The sequence below is a fragment of the Megascapheus bottae genome, chromosome 12 (assembly GCF_031878675.1).
Source record: "Megascapheus bottae isolate mThoBot1 chromosome 12, mThoBot2.hap1, whole genome shotgun sequence".
NCBI lineage: Eukaryota > Metazoa > Chordata > Mammalia > Rodentia > Geomyidae > Megascapheus > Megascapheus bottae.
The window spans coordinates 41397796-41422020 of record NC_143520.1 but is presented as its reverse complement, the minus strand read 5'-3'; the positions used below and the strand labels follow the sequence as shown (position 1 = coordinate 41422020).

At 41.9% G+C, this 24225-nt stretch overlaps 1 protein-coding gene across 3 annotated transcripts in view; it reads right to left on the bottom strand.

Moving 5' to 3' along the window:
* The window catches only part of Tmem163 (transmembrane protein 163), a 238872-nt gene that overhangs the window by 55886 nt on the left and 158761 nt on the right, over nt 1-24225 (bottom strand). For all 3 annotated transcript variants that reach the window (XM_090342911.1, XM_090342910.1, XM_090342909.1), the window contains 2 exons: nt 13308-13351; nt 11879-11970 (listed from right to left, as the gene is read on the bottom strand). In XM_090342911.1, coding sequence (XP_090199037.1) covers nt 11879-11970; nt 13308-13351 — 136 coding nt within the window. The remainder of the gene's footprint in view (nt 1-11878; nt 11971-13307; nt 13352-24225) is intronic.

Below are 24225 nucleotides of genomic sequence, written 5' to 3'. Positions count from 1 at the left end.
ACTTCCCAGTTGACCATTTAAATAGTCACTATTTTTGCAGAGTCCTCAATTTTACACTCAAACACGTGTCCTTCCATATTTGAAGACCTCCACCTAGAATATTGTGGGTTTCCATAATCTCAGCCTCAGTCCCCTTCAAACAGGAAGGAAACAAGATAAAGTCAGCTGTTTATGAGCGACTTCCATATCACGGGGTATCTGGAGTATTTTCTGATTCCAAACCCATGTATAAAAGACCTGAACAGTTTCTTGGCTAAAAAATACCAAGGAACCAATTTTGGTGGGCAATTACATCCAACTAAGCAAAACCTTTGTAGCACCAAATACAAACTAAGAAGAAGCATAAAAACTTTACCTGTTCTGGGCCTAGTGGTAGAGTGCTCATCGTCTAGCTTGCATGAAGCCCTAGTTCAGTTCCTCAGTACCACATACACAGAAAAAGCCAGAATGGTGCTGTGGCTCAAGTGGCAGAGCACTAGCTTTGAGAAAAATGTGTTCAAGGACAGCCTAGGCCCTGAGTTCAAGCCCGAGACTAGCAAAATAAATAATAACTTCACCCATTCTGTCACTCTAACAAAGCTGTGGAGAAGGGTTATTCATGGTTTTGTTATTGTTACTCATAGTGGCTGTCAGGCTTGAACTTGGCGATTGGGCACTGTTTCTGGGTTCTTTTTGGTCAAGTCTTGTGCTCTACCAATTTGAATAATAGAGCCACTTCAGGTTTTAAGAGTGGTTAATTGGAGATGAAGTCTCATAGGGATTTCTGCCCAGACTAGCTTTGAACTGCAGTCTTCAGATCTCAGCCTCCTAACTAGCTAGGATTATAGATATAAGGTACTGGCACCTGACTTTCTTAAAGTTGTGGAGGTTGGAAGTTCTAGCAGGACCCACCATGGTAAGGTTCTAGGAATGGCTCTTTTCCTGGCCATCTTCACAGTATATCCTCATCTGGCCATGTCTTTTCTTTCCACAGAATAGACTAATCCCATCATAAGGGCTCTGCTTTCACAAGTTCAACTAATTTCCTCCTAAAGTCCTGATACCTCCAAAAACAAGCACATGGAGAATTAAGGCTTCAACATATGAATGCTGTGTTTGAGGACAGTACTTTGCCACTAGTTTGTTTTGTAAACTTATTCAGAGACCCGTGACTTTGAGGCATTAAAATCAAGTCTTGGAGGGGCATCAGTGGCTCACACCTGTAATCCTAGTTCCACAGCAGGCTGAAATCTGAGGACTGTGGTGGGAAGCCAGCCTAAGCCAAAAATTCCACAAAACTTACTTTTATCTCCAATTAATCACTAAAAAACAAAGTGGAGCTGTGACTCAAGTGGTAGAGTGTCAACCTTGACTAAAAAAGCTAAAGGACAGTATCAAAGCCCTTAGTTCAAGCTCCAGTACTATATCAGAAAAAAAAATTAAAATGCATGTTTAGTTGGGCACTAGTGGCTCATACCTGTAACCCTAGCTACTCAGGAGGCAGAGATCTAATGATCACAATTCAAAGCCATCCCTGGCAGGAGAATCCATGAAACACTTATCTACAATAAACCACTCAGAAAAAGCCAGAAGTGGCACTGGGGCTCAAGTGGTAGAGCACAGCCTTGAGCACAAAGAGGCTCAGGGATAGTGTGCAAGCCTTGAGTTCAAACCCCAGGACTGGCAAAACACACACACAGTCATAAAGAAACAGGATGGAAGGCCTCTTAGAGGCCTTCTCCTCAAAATGACTTGCTACTTTAATAGCATGACTTTAGACTGCAAAAATAAGACAAAAGGAAAAGTGATCTTTTCCTCACACCATGAAAATCCTCAGGCATCAATCAAAACCAATCAAATCCTTACTATTCAGGAGGCTGAGATCTGAGGAATATGGGTCAAAGCCAATCTGGGCATGTAAGTCCACAAAATTCCCATCTCCAATTAATAAAAACCCAGAAGCAGTACAGAGACTCAAGTGGTAGAGTGCCAGCCTTGAATTAAAAAAAGCTAAAGGACAGCATCTAGTCCCTAATTTCAAGCCCCCATACCATCACACATACAGGCACAGGCACGCGCACACACACACAACGCATGTGTGGGTGTGCACACATACATACCAAAAAAACAAAAAAACAGGGTCTGGGAGTTTGGACTAGTGGTAGAGTGCTTGCCTAGCCTGCAGGAAGATCCGGGTTCCATTCCTCAGTACCACATACATAGAAAAAGCTGGAAGTGGTACTGTGGTACAGTGCTCAGGCCCCAGGACTGGTTAAAAGAAACAAAACACTCCTGAACAAACTATGCCATGGAAAAGATCGAGGATGTAGTCTTACACAGTGGTTGCAAGCAAGTTTCAGAACAAGAGCTATATCTAAGCCTCATTCTATCCATCACTAGCCATGATCCTCTACAGGGAGTTCAACATGTCTAAGGCAGAGCATAGCATGATACTTGGTACAAGTCAGGTGTTCAATGAATGTTTATTACTATCATCTAATAAGGGTTACAAAACTTGATGCAAGGATCCCATAGTTTAGTCTTTCATTCTTCAACTCTTTCATGATCAGCTCCTAAGTGCTAGACATCATTGAAGGGATTTGGGAGTCAAAATAAGTTAAAATCTCTTGCCCATGTCAGCATCAAGTCTTATGTGGGCTTATTTACCAATGAATAAAAGACAGAAAATCATGTCTCTGCAAGGGAAATATGGCAGACACTGGTGCCTCGTGCCTATAATCCTAGCTCCTCAGGAAGCTGAGAGCCAAAGGATGGTGTTTTGAGATCACCTCAGGCAAAAAAATTTCAAGACTATCTTGAACATAACCAGAAATAAACAGGGCTGGAAGTACAGCTTCTGTGGTAGAACACCAGCCAGCAAATATGAGTTCTTAATTCAAACTCTAGTAAGAAAGTAAAACAAAGACCAAAGGAAACAAAAGATAGTAAAGCAGATAAATGACAGAGCAGTGACAGAGGGCTCATCTCAAAGGCTGATCCACTATCGTTACACAGCACCACAAACTAGCGACTAAACTGAAATATATTGTCTAACTTCTGGTGTCTAGACATGCAAATTCAGGTTTCAGCAGAGCCCCATTTCTTCCTAAATCTCTACTTCCTGGCTCTTCTGGCTTCTAGTATTTGACATCTTGGCACACAAGCTCTCCTGCATAGTCACGTGACTGTCTCGGCTCTAGAAGGCTCTGTATCCTGCTGCCCCTACAAGGATACTAGTCACTAAGACAGTCCACTGCCAGACCATGACTGCATCTTAACTTGATAGTATCTACAAAGACCTTACTTTTAAACAGGGCCCATTCTGGTTCAGGACTTGGAAACAGCTTTTGGGGAGACACAACTCAATGCCCAACAGGATCAGGCTACATTCCCTTTCTTCTAACACATGCTGTCATAGCACCACAAACCTTTAGTGTCATCTGTGTCATGGGGGCTTTCATGTGTCCTTTGACAGATGACAATGTTTGGACATGTAAAAATGGTAGAATCTATTCTCTTCTGCCTTCACAACAACGTAAAATCATAACACAAGTGAGCTCATGTCTTCTACATGAGGCTCCACCTTTTCCCTCAAATCCCATCAGTCATGTGGTTCCTCTTAAGTTATTTATTCTTCTAGTTCAAATCCTACTCAAGTCAAAGCACATTCAAGAGCTTTGTAAAGTGAACAGCACTAGACAAGATTTGATTAAGTGGAATTCATTTTTCCCAAAGCCTCTGATTTAGGGCCAGATCAAACATCCTCTCTGCGAGAAGAGCGCTCTGGTACATTTTGGGGGGTAGGGTAGGGGAGTTCCAGTGCTAAGACTTCTGAACTCAAGGCCTGGCCACTGTCCCTGAGCTTTTATGCTCAAGGCTAGCAGACTACCACTTGATTGACAGCTCCATTTTGGCTTTTGGGTGGTTTATAAAGAGTCTTGCTGACTTTCCTGTCCAGGATTTTAATGATCCCGAGATCTCAGATCTCAGTAAGTTATAGGCATAACTTACTGGCACCTGGCTTGTGACACTTAAAAATATTCTTGGTATCATTCATGGCTCTTGAGACACCCAAAGCCAATAACCATGCAAGCTATCATCTCTTGACTGAATCAGGTACTTTTCTTGTTTAATTTTAGAGTTGTTTCCCAAAGCAGCAAAGGTGCTTGCTGAAGCCAGTCATGAAAAGACCATTAAGTCATCAGGCTGGTTTTAATCCAAGGCATTTTCAAGCAAACTGGAAAAGGCTCCCTGGGTAAGAACTAGTGTGGCCCATTTACTTCACATGAGAATGCATACGAAGGATGCATGTGTCTTTACAATAAGCCTTTCCAGGGCCCTTGAACTCACTTTACAACATGCTGCTGAGCAAAATGCCATCTGCAGGGATGCTTGGACCAGAACAAGCTTACTTGTTCTCTCTGGCTTACTTTGCCAACTCTGTTGAAGAATGAGAAGTGCCTCCCACCTGCCTCCACCCCTCATTCTCAATGAGCTGAAAGATGGGCCAAAGAGACAGCTGGGCCTGGGGCACCAGCGGGTGTCCTCACCTGTGCTGCAAGCGTATGCAAAATGTCAGAGGTTCCCCAAAGAGCACCAAGCTGTATCTTGTGTGGCAAGCATTTCCAAAAGCCCTGGCAGCTGACAGCAGCGGGAGACTGTCCTTCCTGTGGCCTTACAAGGTGCACGGAGCTGAGAATGGCCTATTTTCACAGGAGTGAAATTCCCTGTTTCATTCAGTCTTGCCAAGTTCTTAGCACACTATTTTCTCCCCATATCCTTCAGCCATTCCTTACTTCCAATTGTTTCCAATTGTCCTGCACTTTGATTTTTTTTTGATGCTGAGGATAGAACCCAGGACCTCAGGCATGTTAGGTAAAAACTACCACTGAAATACACTCTGCACTTTATTAACAAAGTACAGAGAGGCATTCACTGATGTGGTAACTTCTAGCCACATGTGACTATTTAACATTTTAATGTTAAAAATTTAGTCCCAGCAGGCACTGGTGGCTCTTGCCTGTAATCTTAGCTACTTAAGAGAGGCTGAAATCTGAAGATCACAGTTTACAGCTAGCCTGGGTAGCAGTCTGAGAGACTCTTATCTCCAATGACCATAAAAAAGCCAGAAGTGGTAAAGCACCAGCCTTGAGTGGAAAATGACAAGTCAAAGCAAGAGGCCCCAAGTTCAAGTCCTGGTACAGGCTAATACACAAGCAAAATTTAAGTGCCTTGGTAGCCATAGACATGTGGCCAGTGACTAGCATGAGGCACAGTCCAGGAAGAGGTGCTGTGGCTCAATGTGGTGGAAAGCTAGTCTTGAGCTAAAGAGCTCAGGGACAGCACCCAGCCAAGTTCAAGCCCCGTGACTGACAAAAAATAAATGGCACAGTGCAGCAATACATAGCCTGTCTATCACAGAGAAGCTACTGGACAGCTATGGTCTAAATGATAGGAATAGTTCCATCCATCTGTCCCCAGCCCCTTGGCTGAGGAGAGGCAATCCTGCTGCCAGACTTTGTGTCCTTGCAGATGTTTTTCATATGGCCAACTAAGTGTATGTGAATGTCAACCTCTTTCTTAAAACTAATGATAAAAGACCATATACACTGGCCTGCACCATGTTCTTTTTTCACTTAGAGCTCACACTGTACAGATAATGCTTTGTTCTTTCATTGGCCACGTAGCAATCACTGGCACCAAGCCAATGTCACCACGTCTTCCCTGCCTGGGGTTGACAATCTCGTCTCACCCAGGCTCTTCAACCTCTAACCATTCTCTGATTGCTCCCTTCACTGCCTTGCATGAATAGAAACCTGCTCACCTCTCCACCAAGCTGCTTTGCCTACCTGGGAGGCAGAGAAACTTTCTCCTTATCCTTTCCTCAAAGCCTCTTTCTTCCCGAGGGATACTCTCAAACTTCCTCTCCACTTTCCTCGCCCAATACAACCTGCCACAACCACTCACGGACTCTTCATTAACCCCCAACTTGGTTAGTGGTGACAACAGTACCTGCTTTACCGTCTTCACCTGCTCCCCTCTGCAAACACTCCCGGGAGCATCTAGCCCAGGCAGAGCATTCCGTCCGCACCTGGCCTCCTACAAATCCCAGGTACTATTTCCACACCACAAACTCCCTACCATCTACACTCATAGCTGAAGCACCTATGAAATTTTGGGCTTTTAAATTTAAACACCCCAACTATTGACCTCAGCAACATTTCTGCTCATTGACCCTGCCACTGCTCTTTCTACACCATTCTTACCCAGTGTAGACTCTGGTGCATAAGGAGATTTCTGCCCTGTACACACTCGACTCCTCTACCCTTCCTCCTGTCGTAGGCACGTGTTCAAAACCCAATTATGAGAAAATCTGATGATCTGCCTCTACCGTACCTAATTCATGAAAAACTGACTGGTGCTTAAGAATACTCAGAATTATAAAATGGTTGCAACTGATATCTAGAACAGGAAAGACAGCTCCTAATTGCAATTCTAGCTACTTTGGATGCTGAAAAGGATCATGACTCGAGGCTAACCTAGGGAAAAAAAAAAGTACCAGACTCCTTCCCAATCAATAGATAGCTGGGTGTGGTGACACATTCAGTGCTAGAAAGTATAAACAGAAGGATTATGGTCCATGTCAGCCCAGGCAAAGATACTCATTTACAAAATAGAAGCAAAAATGGATAGGAATATGGCTCAAGTGGTAGAGCACCTAGCTAGCAAGCTCTGGTTTCAAACCCTTAGTCCATCAACAATAAAACAAAAACCTAAAACCTGTCATGTGATCCAGCAATCCCATTTCTGGGTTTATAAAACCAGGTTTATATGAAAAGTTTTCAGAGATATTTACACATCCATGCCTGGCAGCATTATTCCCAATTACTAGATAGAAACAGCCTAAATGTCTATCACTGGATGAAAGGATGCACAAAACATGGTTTATCAATACAATGGAGTATTATTCAGCTTTTAAAAATGAGAAAAATGTAGAAGCCAGGCAATAGTAGGCTATACTAGGCAATCCTCACTACTTGGGAGGTAGAGATAGGGACAATCAAATTAAGGCTAGCCTGTGTTGGGGGATGGGGTTGAGATTCCATTTCAAGTAAGCTGAACATAGTGGTACATGTCTATAATGCCAGCTATGCAGAAGGCATAGGCAAGAAGATCTTTGTATAAAACCAGCCAAGGGAAAAACTCAAGGACCTATTTGAAAAAATAAAGCCAAAAATATCTGGGAGAGGTCTTGAGTTCAAAATCCCATTTCTACCAAAGAAAAAAAGAAGGAAATTGTGGATATGGATATACCTTGAGGAATTGTGGATATGGATATACCTTGAGACAAAAAAATTGTGTGATTCATTTGTGAGGGTTTTTTTGAGGTAAATCATTTGTGAGGTTTTTTTTTAAGTTGTTAAATCCATTACAGTAGAAAAATGGCATGGCGTTACCAGGTGCTGGGAGGGGCAGAGAGAAGAGAAATTGTTCAATGGGTATAGATTTTGTACGATACCACAACTTTGGCTGCATCACTATAATGTAAATATACTTAACATTACTAAACTATTCACTTAAAAATGTAATTTTACATTACATGTGTTCTTTTGCCAGTCCAGGGGCTTGAACTCAGGGCCTGAGCACTGTTGCTAAGATTTCTTTTCCTCCAGGCTAGAGCTCTACCACTTGAGCCACAGCACCATTTCTGGCTTTTTTCTATGTATGTGGTCCTGAGGAATCAAACTCAGGTCTTCCTGTATGCTCGACAAGCACTCTACCACTAGGCCAAACTCCTGGCCCTCCAATACTTTTTAGAAGCAATTAAAACTCTTGCAGTTACACTCTGTGGTGGTATGCAAGCCATGATACCTCTTCCTGTCATTATCCAACACTTCAACATGTAAGACCAAGAGACATAGTCATGGGGTACAAGGCTAGAGACCATTTCCATCTTCTTTGCATTGTAATTTCAAACTCAAAAGATATGCTTTGAGGTTGTAGACTGAATCAGTAAAGTGATAACTAAACTCACTTGGCCATTTCTCAATTCCAGTATTATTTCCCAGCAATGAGAAACCAATGGGTTTCCTAGCTATGCCCCCACAGAACCCATTTACACTCATTGATCAACTATCAGCTTTTTGGCTAGTAATGAGTTCGTGGATTTGGTAATTACATGGGTTAAGCCAGAGATGACAATCTGAAACTAGAAAGTTGTGGTAGTATCTACCTACGATTCCACTCCATGGGAGGCCAAGGAGAATTTTTGAGTTTGAGGATAACCTAGTCTACATAATGAGTCCCTGTATCAAAAACAACAAAACTTGAAACTAAAGCCAACAGTATGGAAGACTTTATCATGTGGTATCCTTGCATTAAGAATCTCCACATTCCACTTAATACCCAACCTTCTACTGCAAGCCACCACTTGAAAATCATCAAGCATCACCTGTGTTTGGCTTTTGTGTACTAATGGTATGTTTGGGTTTTTTTTTTTTTTAATGGTGCCTACTATTTGGGGACCAGAGACATTTACTGTCATCAGCCTTGGTTTAGAAAAAAATTCCAGGGCACATGAGAATGGTCAGGGATTTCAACTCTACAGAAAAGCCAGAAGAAATATTTGTGCTGTCACAAAGCCACACATCTTGGCAGAAAACAAAATAATTTTTAAAGAAGCATACAGGATGGGCCGGGAGTTTGGCCTAGTGGTTAAAGTGCTTGCCTAGCATGCATGAAGACCCGGGTTCGATTCCTCAGTACCACATACATAGAAAAAAGCCGGAAGTGGTGCTGAGGCTCAAGTGGTAGAGCTCTAGCCTTGAGAAAGTCCAAGGACAGTGCTCAGGCCCTGTGCTCAAGCCCAGGACTGGCAAAAAAAAAAAAAAAAAAAAAAAAAGAAGCATACAGGAAGACAAATTGGAAAACCATGCATTTAATTCCTTCTGGTTTTATAAACCAAATTCTGATTATTAACTGTAAAAACAGACAGAGTAAGAGCTTTCCCCTTATTCTTACCCCTTATACTACTTTATATATATTTCTCCAGGAGACAAAAATGTACAATACACAAGTAATTTTAAACTTCTACAAGCCACATTTTAGAAGAAAAATAGTTTCAGTATTTTCAATTAATATATTCAAAATGGTCTGATATTAACATGTAATCAATAGGGTTTTTGGTGTATATGTATGTACATGAACACACGAACACACACACACACACACACACACACACACACACACACACAGTACTAGAGCTTCAACCTGGCTTTTTTCACTCAAGGCTCTTTATCACTTGAGCCACACTTCTCACTTTTAGCTTTCTTGCTGATTAGTTGGAGCTAAGAGTTTCACATACTTCTCCTCCCATGCTCAGACCTGAGCCTCCTGAGTAGCTAGGATTACAGGCTCAATGTTTTTAATGGCTAAGTCTTTAGCATCTGGTGAGTATCTTACCCTTAGAACATCCCTCAGTTCAGATCAGCCAACTCCACCTGCACTGGATGCCAAGTGCAGAGCCAAAAAGCCTGTGTTCTTCATAGAATATAGTTAGTGGCTGCTTTTGAAAACTAGAAACAGCTTTTGGATTTCATTTTCTAGATTGTTTGTATAGATTCTTCAAATCCTTACCTAATAGGTTGGATGGCTACATTTTCTATTCCTTTACTCTAATGTAACCATCATTTGAAGTTTGAAAAAAGTAAAATAGCACGCTTTGTAAATCAAATTTTTAAAAATCATTTGTGGTTGAAAACAATTTTATCTAAAATACTTAATGCCTCACAACTTAAATTTGATAATTTTATTACCTTTTTTGTGCCAGTCCTGGGACTTTAACTCAGGGTCTGGACACTGTCCTTGAACTTTTGTGCTCAAGGCAAGAGCTCTATCACTTGAGCCACAGTTCCACTTTCAGCTTTGTTTTTTTGGTAGTTAGCTGAGCTAAGAGTTTCATGAGTTTTCCTGCCTGGTTGGCTTCAAACCATCATCCTCAAATCTCACCCTCCTGAATAGCTATTTCATATTGCAAAAAGAGCTAGTACAATCAAAAGAAATATTTAACATGTGAAACAAGTTTCACATACTAGCTAAAACCAACAATGAAGTGAACTAATATTTGCTCTCGTGCTGTCACTTTTCATTAGTTTTCCATTTCAGAACATTTAGTCTCAGATACTTTCCTGCCTAAATTGCCTGCACAGAGATAGCTCAGCCTTCCTCTGTGTGACTTGAGTCCTAACAGGAGTCCCTTCTCTGCACACCACCACAAATCACAGCAAGGGGACTTTCTCCTTTGTATTCTACTACCAAAAGCTGCAAAGGCCTAGTATAATGTCACCATGTCCTGTAAATTCACATATATTCATGTGTGTACATACAGACACATCCACCCAAGTTCCATACATAGACTCATAATGCATTTGTACATGTATGTGTATACATGTAATCACAATAAGCCTAGGAAGACTGTTTTCTTGCTTTTCCAGATAAAGAAATAGTGGCTGTGAAACTGCTCCATGCCTAAGTTATGGTCTTCAAAGCCAAGAAATCTGACTGTGAAGGTTGAGTATTTGCCTAGCAATGAAGTGAAGGGATCCAAGAAGGAAGGAGAAAAGGAGGAAAGGGACGGAGAGAGGGAAGAAGAGGAGGAAGGAGAAAGGGAGTGGGAGATAGGTGTTAGGAGCCGGAGTGTGGAGTCAGACTGTCCCATGAATCTGCATCAATGAGTAAAATAACCACACAAAGAAGTGAGCTATCATGTATGACGCCATGCCTATAAATTTTGAGCTATACTGTCAGTATTGTGAACTTCCTGACTTTATTGATTCATTGCTTTATCCTTCTGTTGAGACTTGATTACCATTTGGTACAGATGTGTTATTGCTTTATCACCTTCTGCTTAATTGATCTGAGACCTGATTACCATTTGGTGCTAATGGAACCCCTGGCAGTTCCCTGGTTTCAAGAAAGTATCTAAGACTGGATTTAGAAATAATGGTGCTGCAGTCTTCCGCTCACAGCCTTCTTGGGCTGCTGACTTGGGTGTAGTCCTCCCGACCCCATCTGTTTGTCTCTTGTCTATTTCTTTTCCAAGTTCTCACCCCCTAAATCGGGAATCCCCATTCGCTGCTGGCTGGCCCAGGCCGATAGGGAGGGGAGAGGTGTAAGATGGGGAGAGGCAAAAAGGGAGAGGGAGAGGAGAGGAGATGAAGGAATTCAATTCTGGCTATGGAACCTGGTCCCCTATTACCATAAGAATTACAAATGCTGTAAAGAGACAGACAGACAAGGAGACAAAGTCAAAGAAAGATAGGGAGGCAGAAGGGGAGAGGGAAGGACAGGATGAAGGGAGGGAGAGAGGGAAGAAAGGAGAGGAGACAGGGGGAGAGAGGAGGGAGGAGAGCGATGGGGGGTGGGGGGGTTGTAGTCATATACACAAACTTCTTAGTCCATTTCTCCCCCAGCATTTAGCAACCCCCTCTAATACAGACAAGTGTGGAAGGCAAATAAAATAATTAAAAATGCCACCAAGATATCTTTAAGTTACAGTGATGAATTAATTTAAAATTCTTAGAATGGGGGAGATAACCTTGGAATCTTCATCATTTTGGATTGTCAACAAGAAGTGGTGGTGGCAGGAAAGATAATTGGGAGAGTTGATGGGTAGCCAGACAGAAAATTGCTGGACCAAAGGATACACAAATCTGGGCTCCAGACCAGGGAAGAGAACTACCAATGCATATGTGACCTCTCTGATCAGGAGCTCACATAGAACTAGTTGTACCCCAAGGCTACTTGGGACAAAAAGCAGTGGCAATGTGTGTCAAAGGCCTAATTGTATGACTTCATTTGCAGGGCTTCCACAAACCGGGCAAGGGTAGCATCCACTTACATGTACTCTCTGTGGGCAGAGTGCACCGCGGCCGCATTGCTGTAACGCCACAGGACAATCGCTGATGACAGCACATCCAGGATGGCATCAAACTAGGAGAAGGAGACACAGCGTTAGTGGCTTTCCATAGATAATGGGGCCTGGTAAGGAAGACACAGGACAACGGTGCTGTGACTCAATCTTGAAATGAGGATCACACAAAGAAGTTTCTGGAGAATCTGGACCCCTGTTTCCTTGCTCTTGTGTGGATTCTGTCCCCCCAGAGCCACTGGCTCCCAGTGCTGGGATATGAACAGGAGGGGAGGGGTACACTTTTCTGAAATCTGTAGGATTGGTGTCTATGCAGGTAAGGCCAAGGGCAGTATTTTTATGTACATTCCAAGGAAAGGTTTAGGGTGAGGATTCGACTTCTGGCTCTCAGTTGAATTATTGTACCTGGGTTCAGGGGTGAGGGTGGGTCATTTGGGGTTCTACCAAGTCCACTAGCACTTTGAATTTCACACAAGACAGGGTTTTTGAGTGGCCAGTAAGCCAGAGAGGAAGAGGAGAGGGTAGTAGTAGGAAAGCTTACTAGAAAGGAGAAAATGTGTGTGTGTGCGTGTGTTTCTGGGCATGTGTTATGTGCAGCCTGTTGTGTGTATGGTATGGGGACTTGTACGTGTGTTCACAAGTGCGTGTGATCTGAGTCTGTGGCCTGTGTTTGTGAGAGGTGTATTTGCTTGTGTATGTCTGGGTGTGTGTAGTCATGTGTTTTTCTGGACAAAGAATACTCTAAGATTCCATAAAGATTCTGCAATACCCACAAAACAAAGTTCTTTTGACAGAGGGCCAAAGTGGTATGGGAAGAGGCAGGCATAACTTGGGGGGTACCGGGTCCGGTACATCTACCCAGGAGGAGTAGTGAAAGGGACTCTCGAGTCAGCACTATGTATCTTAGCTTTCATTTGCACAGCTACAAGCCCTGGGGACAGGGCAAACACTGTTCAGGTTTTCAACATACCTAAGCTAAATTCTGACTAAATTCTTCTAGGAGGCTGGTCAAGAAAAAGGGACCCTCCCATGCGAGCAACCCCAGTCCTAACTCCCATCCCTTCTGTCTACACCAGTGACCAGAAAATCTCTCCAGTGGACGCCAGGCCCACACACAGCCTGGAAAGGGAAGCGGGGCTAGAACACCCCCTCAGCCAACCATCTTGTGGAAATGTGACCTCTTGATCTCTTCATCTTTATTTCCAAACCCTTTTATTGCAATTTCTTTTCCTTAACTTACATTTTTTTAATAGAAGCTGTTACTATAAAAACTGTATTTCTCATGCTAAACTCTTCAATGCTATCCACCCTCTTGTTTGAGAGCTCGGGGAAAAATTCATGGGCTCAGGAAAAACAAAAACGTGCAAAACTTCATGAAAGTACATTTCAGGTTACTTACTGCAAACCCAAAAGCAGAGGCGCTGTACCTCATAACGGAGACAGCTAAAAAGAAAGAAAATATTATTCAGAATATTTGAAAAACCTCTTGAATAATGGCTCTCATTTGTGTGGCCATTAATAACATCTGATATAGCCTATTAAATGCCCACAAAAATACATCCAAAATAAAATTAAAAATTCCCATCTTTGTAAAAATTGAGAAATATTTAAAATTAGAGAAGACTTCTAAAGCCCAAGACAACTTCCTTTGTGTGTTCAGAAACGAAGGTCAGCATCAGAACAAACATCATCAGCACTTATCAATCTGATAAAAAGGAAACTCCAAATTTAGAAAGCGATCAACAGAGTAGTAGGAAAGATGTTAGACTTGCAAGGTGAAACAGAAACCTTAATTCTTGCCACAAGGGAATTATGCACACCCCATTGCTACCAATAACACAGAAACATCTTTTAACATCCCCCCAGACTGTATATTGTAGACATTAATGTAGCTATTTATAAAAACTAACAAATGAGCTTAAAAACACACGTCTAAAAACCATTATAACTGTTTGCCCATATTAAAGTGTGAGGGGAAAATTGTCCCCAAATTAATTCAGTAAAGGCTACTGGTTTGAGCCAAAGCCACACTTCACTAGCTGTGTTAAACATCCCAAGCACCTATGTGACAATGAAGCATCTTACCCCAGGCTTTCCGGTATGCACCTGGAGAGTTAAAGGCCTAAGCCAGAGATGCACAGGTCAGTAGTACCTAGGTGGAACTTCTATTTAGCTTGCCACAATGTCCCTTTCCTAGGCCCCCGATTGCTATCTCAACCCCATCATGATGGGGGTGGGGGGCGAGCACATGACACCAAAGCGAACTGAACACGGTTTAGTCTCTATGACCCAAGTACTGAGAATAAGCCTTTCTGGCCAATCTAGTATCCAGATCTACTAAGGCCTGCAGATCTTTTTTTTTTTTTTTTTTGCCAGTCCTGGCTTGAGCTCAGGGCCTGAGCACTGTCCTTGGACTTTCTCAAGGCTAGAGCTCTACCACTTGAGCCTCATCAGCACCACTTCCAGCTTTTTTCTATGTATGTGGTACCGGGGAATCGAACCCGGGTCTTCATGCATGCTAGGCAAGCACTTTAACCACTAGGCCAAACTCCCGGTCCCAGGCCTGCAGATCTTATTAGTCATTGTTTGCGGTGAAGATGGAGGCGCAGGAAGACAAGCATAGGACTCACTGATCACTGGAAAGACAAAAGCACATGCTTTTGTGCATGTGTGCCAATCCTGGGGTGTTTGCCTTGGCCCTGTTCCTGAGCTTCTTTTGTTCAAGTTTAGCACTCCTACCACTTGAGCCACCGTACTACTTCCTGCTTTTTTTTTTTGCCAGTCCTAGGGCTTGAACTCAGTACCTGAGCACTATCCTTGAGCTTTCTCAAGGCTTGAGCTCTACCATTTGAGCCAGAGCAAACTTCCAGCTTTTTCTGTGTATGTGGTACTGAGGACTTGAACCCAGGGCTTTGTGTATGCCAGGCAACCACTCTATCACTAGGCCACACTCCTGGCTCTTTTTCTGAGTTCTTTATTAGCATTAAGAATCTCTTGGACTTTTTTTGTTTGGACTGACTTCATACAACGATCCTCAGCTTTCAGCATCCTGAGTAGCTAGGACTGTAGGCGAGAGCCACCAGTGCCCCTGCCTGTCTAAGATTTTTACATATTCCCTGATGCCCAGCCACAGTGAAGGCCTCTCGCTGTGTGAAGCTGACTACAGTCTATTAAGTCCCTGCCTTTTTTTGTCTGTGACATGAGCTGCCCCAGGTGGCCCTGCTGTTGCTATTGCTGGGGCAGAGCTAGCTAATGCACAGGGCTGGCTACAGCTCTTTTTGCTCCTTTGGGTCAGTGGGGAGTGTTCTGCCCTGAACACAGAGATGCTCTTATAAAAATCACATGGTACAGATAGGGAAGGAGGCAAAACAAGATGAGGGGCGGGGGTGGGGGGAGGGAAATGGGAAATGAGTAAGGGTATCAATGTATGTAAAGTAATGTACCTTCTATCCAGTGAATATAATGTACCCCTTCTATTAATTACAATAAAAATATATGGAAAAAAATCACATGGTAGTATGTGCTCATTGTGAACTGAGCATTCTAAATTTTCCAAGAAGCAAGCAAAAGCGAGTGGCAGGGTTTTCGTTACACCTGTTGTCTTAGCTGAGCTTTGTGGGGCATTGTAAAAAAAAAAAATCAGCAGTGAAAACAGATTAACTCCCACCATCATCTTGCATAAAATACCTGTAAGAGATGAGAGGAGAATGTTTATCCCCTGAGCTCACCTGAGTGTACTGGCCTGGGAGCCAAGGACAAGGCATGCCTGCAAAGTCACTCTCATATTTGATCTGTAGTCAGATTGAGTTATCCAACAATGACACATTTCTATAATAAGCTATACGTTTCAAACATGTAGATGTATGATTCTAGTGAGAAACACAAGGAATCTCTACTCAGGATCTGGAATCAGACAGAAAGATTAGCTTCATGTGTCACAAAAACTTTGAGAGTGTGTGTGTGTGTGAGTGTGTGTGTGTGTGTGTGTGTGTGGCTGGAGGGTTTAGTGGGGATTAAACACAGGGTTCTACCACTTGAACTATTCAAGTTCTTTTGTTTTTAGTTTTTCTGATAGGCTCTTACAATATCCCCTGGGCTAGCCTCAGATTGAGATCCATCTCTACCTCCTGGGTAGCTGGGATAACAAACATAGTGTTATATACAGTACACAAAACACTATACCCAGTCCCCTCCCAATCCTTCTACCTCCTCCTCCCACCATATGAGGAATTGAACTCAGGCTTTCTATGCTTTTTTTTTTGTGTGTGTGGGGGGGGGGGCTCAGAGCTGGCCCTGTACCACTTGGAGACACATCTACTTCCAGCTCTTTTGCTGGTTAACTGGAGGTAAGTCTTACAGACTTCAAACCATGATCCTCAGATCTCAGTCCAGGGAATAGCTAGGATTACAGCTGTGAGCCACCAACCCCTAGCCCAGACCCCACTATTTTTGCAGTGGTGGGGATTGGACTTGGGAAAGTCCAATGTCCATAGTTCCAAGCACTCTTTAAAAATCACACTGGCAAGTCTGCTTAGATGAAGTAAGCATGTCCAGTGGGTGGATAATCTAGAGTACACATGGAATATTAAAATTGCCCTCTCCCCAGTGCACAAAGGAAAATGTGAGCAAGAAGGCTCCAGGTTAACTCAGAGTCCTTATTAGGGATGGATCATTTACTTATAAATTGCCTCCCTCTAATTTCCTGGCTGGCATGGAAAGGGAGAGATGCTAAAATTGCATGGGGATTTAAGAACACACCAAAGGGCTCTCCACCCAGCCCTCATTCTTGCAGCTTCCCTCGTGGCCCACTCCTGCTCTTGCTACTAAATAACAGCACATAGTCATTAGCACAGGCTCGGAGTAGAGGGGCTCAGATGGCCTTTTAAGAATTTATGAGGAGTGTCAAGGACTAACTTCCATTTTCCTTAGTCCCTAACTCATCAAAATGAAGAATGAACTCGACAGAAAGGGTGCCCTGGTTCACATGAAAAGACAGAACCTTGGTTTTTTTTTCCCCAATGACAATATTTCCAATTCTAAGACCGAGTTGCACATGGAGAAGTGCAGGCCTGGTCCAAGATGACCATCCAAGACCTTTCCAAAAGCTGCTATAGGCCCTAACGAGTTCAGGGTTGCCCATAAGGCAGGTACTAGATTCAACAGTGAACAACAGACATGATCCGTGTCATCAAACAATTATGCTTCACATCAGCAAAGTCCACAAAGAAATGGCCACCTATGAAGCCAAGCTCTCCCATGAGGGCTGCTTCTGTCAAGGACAAGGCCATACTGCTCAAAGGAAGAAGTTACCAGGCTGTGGGCATTCCAGTGCACAGTCTGTATAACATCTGTCAGTTGGACATGCAGTACGAGTGCCCACCATCTCTATTTACCTCATCCTGATCATCACTGTGACCGGGATCTCTTTAGGGATCTGTCAAGTTTTTTCCGTTTGCTGAAGGTCTAGTTAAAGGGTGAAAATACTAGATAAAGGGTATCTTGAGAAGCAGATTGATCTGGGTACTGGGAACGCATGCCTGCCATCCTATTCAGAAAGCTGAGATCTGAGGATACATTTCAAAGCCAGGGCAGGAAAGTTCGTAAGGTTCACATCTCTAAGCATCAAAAAGCCAAAAGTGGAGCTGTGGTTCAAGTGGTAGAGTGCCGGCCTGGAGCAAAAAGCTCAGGGTCAGCACCCAGACCCAGAATTCAAGCATCAGGACTAGAACATAAAGGAAAGAAGATAAAGAACAGGAGCGACAGTGAACTTGACATAAATGGGTACTAACTGCCTTGGAATATTTCCACAAAGAAAGGGAGAAATTGAAAAGATATCGGATAACATCAACTGAACCTCTAGAAGAATGACATCACTCCCCAGGTTCTTCAGATTCATCACTCAATAATTTCCTGAAGCTATATTGAGGGGTGCGTGTGTGTGTGTCTGTGTGTCTGCGTGTCTTGTGTGTCTGCGTGTCTTGTGTGTCTGCGTGTCTTGTGTGTCTGCGTGTCTTGTGTGTCTGCGTGTCTTGTGTGTCTGCGTGTCTTGTGTGTCTGCGTGTCTTGTGTGTCTGCGTGTCTTGTGTCTGCGTGTCTTGTGTGTCTGCGTGTCTTGTGTGTCTGCGTGTCTTGTGTGTCTGCGTGTCTTGTGTGTCTGCGTGTCTTGTGTGTTTGAGTTTAAGACCTGGGTTCTGTCCCTTAAGTTTTTGCTCAAGGCTAATTCTCTACTATTTAGGCCACATCTCCACTTCTGTTAGACTTGTACTTTTCCAATTATGCTGGCTTTCAACTGAGAGTCTCAGATCTCAACTTTTACAGCTAAGATTACCGGTGTGAGCCACTGCTACCCCTTTTGAGCTGAACTTTGGATGTATATGTCCAGCAGTAGGGTGATAAATATGTATGGTCCATTTCAAGGATAGGCTATGTATAGCTATTTTTAATAGTGTATGCATTATGTACAGAGTTCTGTTGCTTAATGTGTACACTCTTAGGCAGGATAATGATACTGATGGTAGACAGGTGCTGGACGTGGTACCTAGAGTACTAGGTACCATGGGAAAGGATGGGTCTGGACAAGGGGAGATTCTGAATGGGGAGATAAGAGATTTCACAAAGATAACATTTCAGCAAGACTTTGGAAAAAACACAGAGTGAACCAGTATTTATCTATAGGAAGAATCTTTTTGGACAACAGGAAATTAGTGGAAAGGCCCCAAGATAGAGTACCAAGCATACTAGAGGCCATAGGCTAAAGTCAAATGAAGTAGTGTAGGTAGTTTTATGAACTAATTTGGGTAAAATACAAAACAGTCCATGTGATGTGACAAGCTTTATGGTACAACTGTTTTAAATATGCACTGAAGCTTGGGCTACATGGCAAAAATGATCTAAGAAAGCAAGATGGACGGGGAGTCAAGGGGAAGAGGAAGAAGAGAAAAGGAGAAGTGAGGAGAGAAAGGAGGGAAGAAGGAAGGGGAGAGAGGAGTAAGGAGAGAAAAATGGAAGAAGGAAAAAGAAAATTGAAAACAAATAGAAAAAAATATCTCAGATAATAGTGGTTAATCTTTAAGGGATGGGGCTATTAGATTTTTACTTATTTGTATTTTTCACATTTTCTCCAACCATCATATGTAACCATCCAAATTTTAAAAAATAAATTTTATTTGGGGAAAAATGATCCAAATCATTAAGATGTAATCAGAAGTCTAAAATGAAATAGCAAAAGTTAGATTAAAAGATTTACAAAGCTCATCCGGGAGCAGGGTGTGTTGTTTGCTTAGAGTACTTCTGAGCTGGGGAAACTGCACATTATCATTCATGACTTTACTATGTCCATCTTTTTACATCAAATCACCAACAAAAGCAGGTTGCTAATGGCCCACAATACTCAAGAGTGCTGTGGAGGGCAGATTGAGCTAGGGTCCCCAAAACACAAGCAAAATGTCAGTCCTTCTCTAAGAAACCACACCTCCCAGGAGTTTGCTGGTCCAATGCTAGACTTTTATTTAAACATCAATAGGAGAGGAGGCTGAGGATTGCAGAAGCATACAAACAACAGAAGTCTTAAGTAAATATTTATATATGTCTGGTTAAAAGAACAGATCTCTTTTTAACTAACTCACACCAGGCCAAAAAAACAAATTGGCTGGAAACATAAATTCAAACAGAAAGACAGCTGGAAAATGAAGGGGACCCAGGCAACCCATTGTTAAAACAGAGACAAATGCAAATCTGCACTGAATAGGCAGCAAGCTTTAAAGGAAGGGCTGCAAAGCTGAGACAAAGAGCCTTGAAAACACAGAAAGGGACATGGCAGCAAGACAACCTAAGATCAATGCAAGAGCCCCTCAACATTCAAGAGAAAGCTGTTTCAATTGTTGGCTAGATTTACAGAGACAAAGAGGACCCATCTGTCATTCTCTCCAAAGTCAAGCAATAATTATCTTGAGCTTTAGCACTCTTTAGCAATACCCTAGGCCCCATAACACCTCCAAGTTGTTAAATTATGTGACCAGAAAAGCTCTGCTAATAAATCAATCCCACTTTAATTAGAGCGCCTCCTTCACTCAGATGCTTGGCAACCATCTCAGCCACAGCCAAAACCAAACCCATCTAGAGCACTGCCTCCCACTATCCCCCCTTCAGGGCAGGCTTGCCCACTACCAGCTGGATCCCAGAAGAAGGGATAGAACTGAGACAAATTTTCTTTGTTCTAACTAACTTCAAAACCTCCCATAGCTATCTGATCCTGCAAAAGTCAGAAGTTGAATTTGTTGGAGAAGGAAAGGCTATTTGAAAGGTTAAAAAAAAAAAGAGGGGTGAGGGGAAAACCAGAACACATTGGTAATCAATGAGGAGGATGGGGCTGGAGGATCATGAGTTCAAGACCAGCCTGGGCTATTTCTTTTCTTTTTATTGCCCTTATAATAATGAAAAAACTAAGGTGGGCTTGGTAGCTTACACCCTTGTTATTTGAGAAGGAGACTGGGAGGATTGTAGTTTAAGACCAACTCACGCAGAAAGTTCATGAAACCCCATCAGTAGCTGGCTGTACAGATTCAAGTTCAACATCCCAGCTACCTGAGAGGGTAAGATTCAGAGGGTTATGTTTCAGGCCAGTCCAGACAAAAGTCCTAAGTAGAAAACTACATGACACTCCTTACAATCAAGAGTTGTCACAACCAGCTATGATGGAAAGCCTGAAATGGGATCCAGCTCAGGCACACACCAAGGTTATAAATAACTAGTACAAATCAAGGACTGGAAGTGTGGCTCAACAATAAGAACATCTGCCTAGCAAACCAGAAAAATTTTAATCTATCAGTGCTAGAAATTTGCTACTTTAGCCTAGTAAATAAAGTACTTCCATTTTCCCTTCTCTAGCCTTCTAGGGACATTGTGGGGATGTGGGTGGTAACTGGGAAATTAAAAGCTATTTCTCCTGTCTCAGTCAGTTGCTTCTAAGTTGGGTTAGCATCTCCTGTGGCCCCAGAAGGTCTTGCCAATACTGACTCAGCACATTCAAGGCTACTCATCAGAATCAGCATAATCAAGCCAGAGTTGAGGCTTATAGCACATTGATCTGTATTCCCAAGGCCGATGAAAGCACCAAATATACTGTTGGTGCTCAATAAATGTTTGTAGAAGTAAACTATGCAGGTCTGAATCCTACTAATAACATCCAATTTGTAATCATTTATTCATTCCATAACCCAAAGTCAAATCTATGAATGATAAGGTTAAATGTAGACATCAGTTATTATCAGCCTTGTCTGGCATGGCCTGTAGAATATTCCACAACCTTTGATGTAAAATGGCTGAAGCAATGTTTTGAACAGAATGTATTATGAAGATGGATGCACTGAACAAGATTTGACTCAGATTATGAATACTCATTTGAGCAAATTCAAAGTCATTAGAAGATCATTATCACTCAGGAAATAAAAAGCTAAACATGATGTAATAAAGCTTTTTTCTCTCCTCCTACCACCACTTTCCTGTATAAGACCTATCAAAGTAACAAGAAACATTATAAAGAAACTAAACTTATACCAAAAGATGGCCAAGACCAAATTCTAACTTAGAACAGATGTTGACCAAATATAGTTAAATTAGACAAAGAGGGCTATAAGGCCTGGCTCAGTGATAAAGCACTTTCCTAGCATATGTCAGGCCCTTGTATTGGTCCTTGGCCATTTCAAAAAATTCCAAGTTTTCCGTTGAACTCTGTATAGAGCACAGTCTTCCATTATTGGATGGCACAGTCATGGAACAACGACCTCTCTATGCAAACCTAAGATTGGAGATGGTGTAGTCCACTCCTGAACTCTTCCCCTGATTAAGACAGAAAGGGAGTGAGAGCAAAGCAGCCACTCAGGCACAGAAACAAAAGTCAGGCTGTGGGGAAGTCAAGGTCATTGTCAATAAGGGAGCCATAGTTTCTCATCAGCCAGGCTGTCTTTTGCTCACAGGGTAAGAAAAAATTTCCTAATATTGACTACTGAGATTTTTCCCAGAAGAAATACTCAAAGCTGCCTGTAGCTCCCTTCTTGTCCCCCACTTTATTAAAAACAACCAACAAAGACAACTGACTACAGACACTGGTGGCTCACACCGTAACCCTAGCTAGTCAGGAGGCTGAGATCCAAGGAGTGAAGTTCAAAGCCTGCCCAGGCACAAAAGTCCCTGAGACTCTTTGTCTCCAATTGAAACACCAGAACCACACCCCCCACACCACAACACACACACACAAAACAACAACAAAAACCTCATTTCCAAATATCTTGGAATTCACTTATATTTGACAAGAAATGTATTACCTTACTTATGTAACTGTAATCCCTTTATACATTGCCTTTACAAGAAAAATTAAATAATTCTTAATCCCCAAGTATATAAATCATATGCTTAACCTAAAACTTTAGACAAACAATATTACATTACCAATCATAAGACACCATTCTGTATAAACACAATTACTAAAATAGTGAGGTAATAGCAAACTCTAAAGACAGATTAAGGAACTAAACAGAACTAGGCAAAACAGAACTAGGCAAATCAGCAAGGCCAGACATTAAGACAATATGCAAATATTAGTTATTTCTACATTAGTCACAATTTGAATACAACTTTTTTTTTTTGCCTGGGCTTTGAACTCAGGGCTTAGGCACTGTTCTTGGACTCTCTCAAGGCTAGAGCTCTACCACTTGAGCTATAGCACCATTTCTGGCTTTTTTTCTATGTATGTGGTACCGAGGAATCAAACCCAGGTTTTCATGCATGCTAGGCAAGCACTCTACCATTAGGCTAAACTCCCGGCCCCTAGAATACAACTTTTTAAGGACATTCTTTATACAGTATAAAAACCAAATGCCTAGAAATAAACTTAATGAACTAAGATCTCTAACTAGAAAAAAAACATTAGAGAATTAGACATTCTAGAATTAGACTTTATAACTATACAGAGGGATATACCATGTAGTGAACTGGCAGGCATAATATTGTCAATGTTCAAGCAGGAGTTTTTAGGAAAGAACTGATGGTTCTGAAGCCTGTGTGGAAAGTGAAGAGCAAACATGAGAAGATAACTTGAAAACAAGAACTGGAAAGGAGTTACTCCAAGTATCAGTATTATTATCAGCAGTTATCTTAAAGCTGCAGTAGACAACATCTGTTGTCACTTGGATTAAAAACAAAAATCACAGAGAAAAAGAAAATCCACACATATTTTACTTGATTTATAATAAACTCTCCAGATACACTAGGGTAAGAAATTTCTGTGTGCTAAATGGTGAATTGTCAATCTGATAATATGAAGTGAATAAGCTAGATCCTACTTCTCCAAACCAAAAAATTATGACTATAAATATGTAAGGCAAAAGATAACATAGGAGATGTCTGAAATATATTGGAGCATATTTTCATAATCTTGTGAAGAAACAGATTGAAGCGGGATATAAATGCATTCCTCTAAAGGAAAAGAAAGTAAATAGAACTGCATTAAGAGACCCCCCATTAAGAGTCCATAGTAAGCTACAGAGTGAGAGAAGATATGCACAACATTTAACAGTTACCATGGGACTTGTATTCTGAATATATAAAGATGTATTATAAATTAGTAAGAAAAAGGACAATGGAAGAGGAAAATGGGTAAGAGATTTTGGGCCTTTTATGAGATGATACATCAACAAACACATGAAAATGTGTAGTTATATTAGACACCAGGGAAGATTTAAACACACACACACACACACACACACACACACACACACACACACACACACACACACAGAGACAACCCTGGATACTCAAAAAGAGGTTTAAAAAACTAACCTTTTTTTTCCTCCCAGTCCTGAGACTGGCAAACTCAGGGCCTAGGCACTATCCTTGGGCTTTCTCAAGGCTAGTACTCTATACCACTAGAGCCACAGCACCACTTTTGGCTTTTTTCTATGTATGTGGTACCAAGGAATCAAACCCGGGTCTTTCAAGGACAAATTGGAAATATTTATCAAAATGTAAGCTACACTTCCTTTGAAATCAGAATTCTACTTGACATATTCTACACTTGTTCTGGCACAGGGGTAAAAGAGACACATTGAAGTTTATTCATTTCAAATATGTAACAACAACATATTCACAACTTATGCATCCATTGTAAGGAAGTGATTTAATTACCATATTCAGACTATGTCATTAAACTCTAGAAAGATGTGTAATGCTGTAAAATACAGATACAGTGAGTCAATATCAGAGTGATTATTAAAGATTGTATGTAGATACTCAGGTGTATGCAGAAACAAATACATACATAT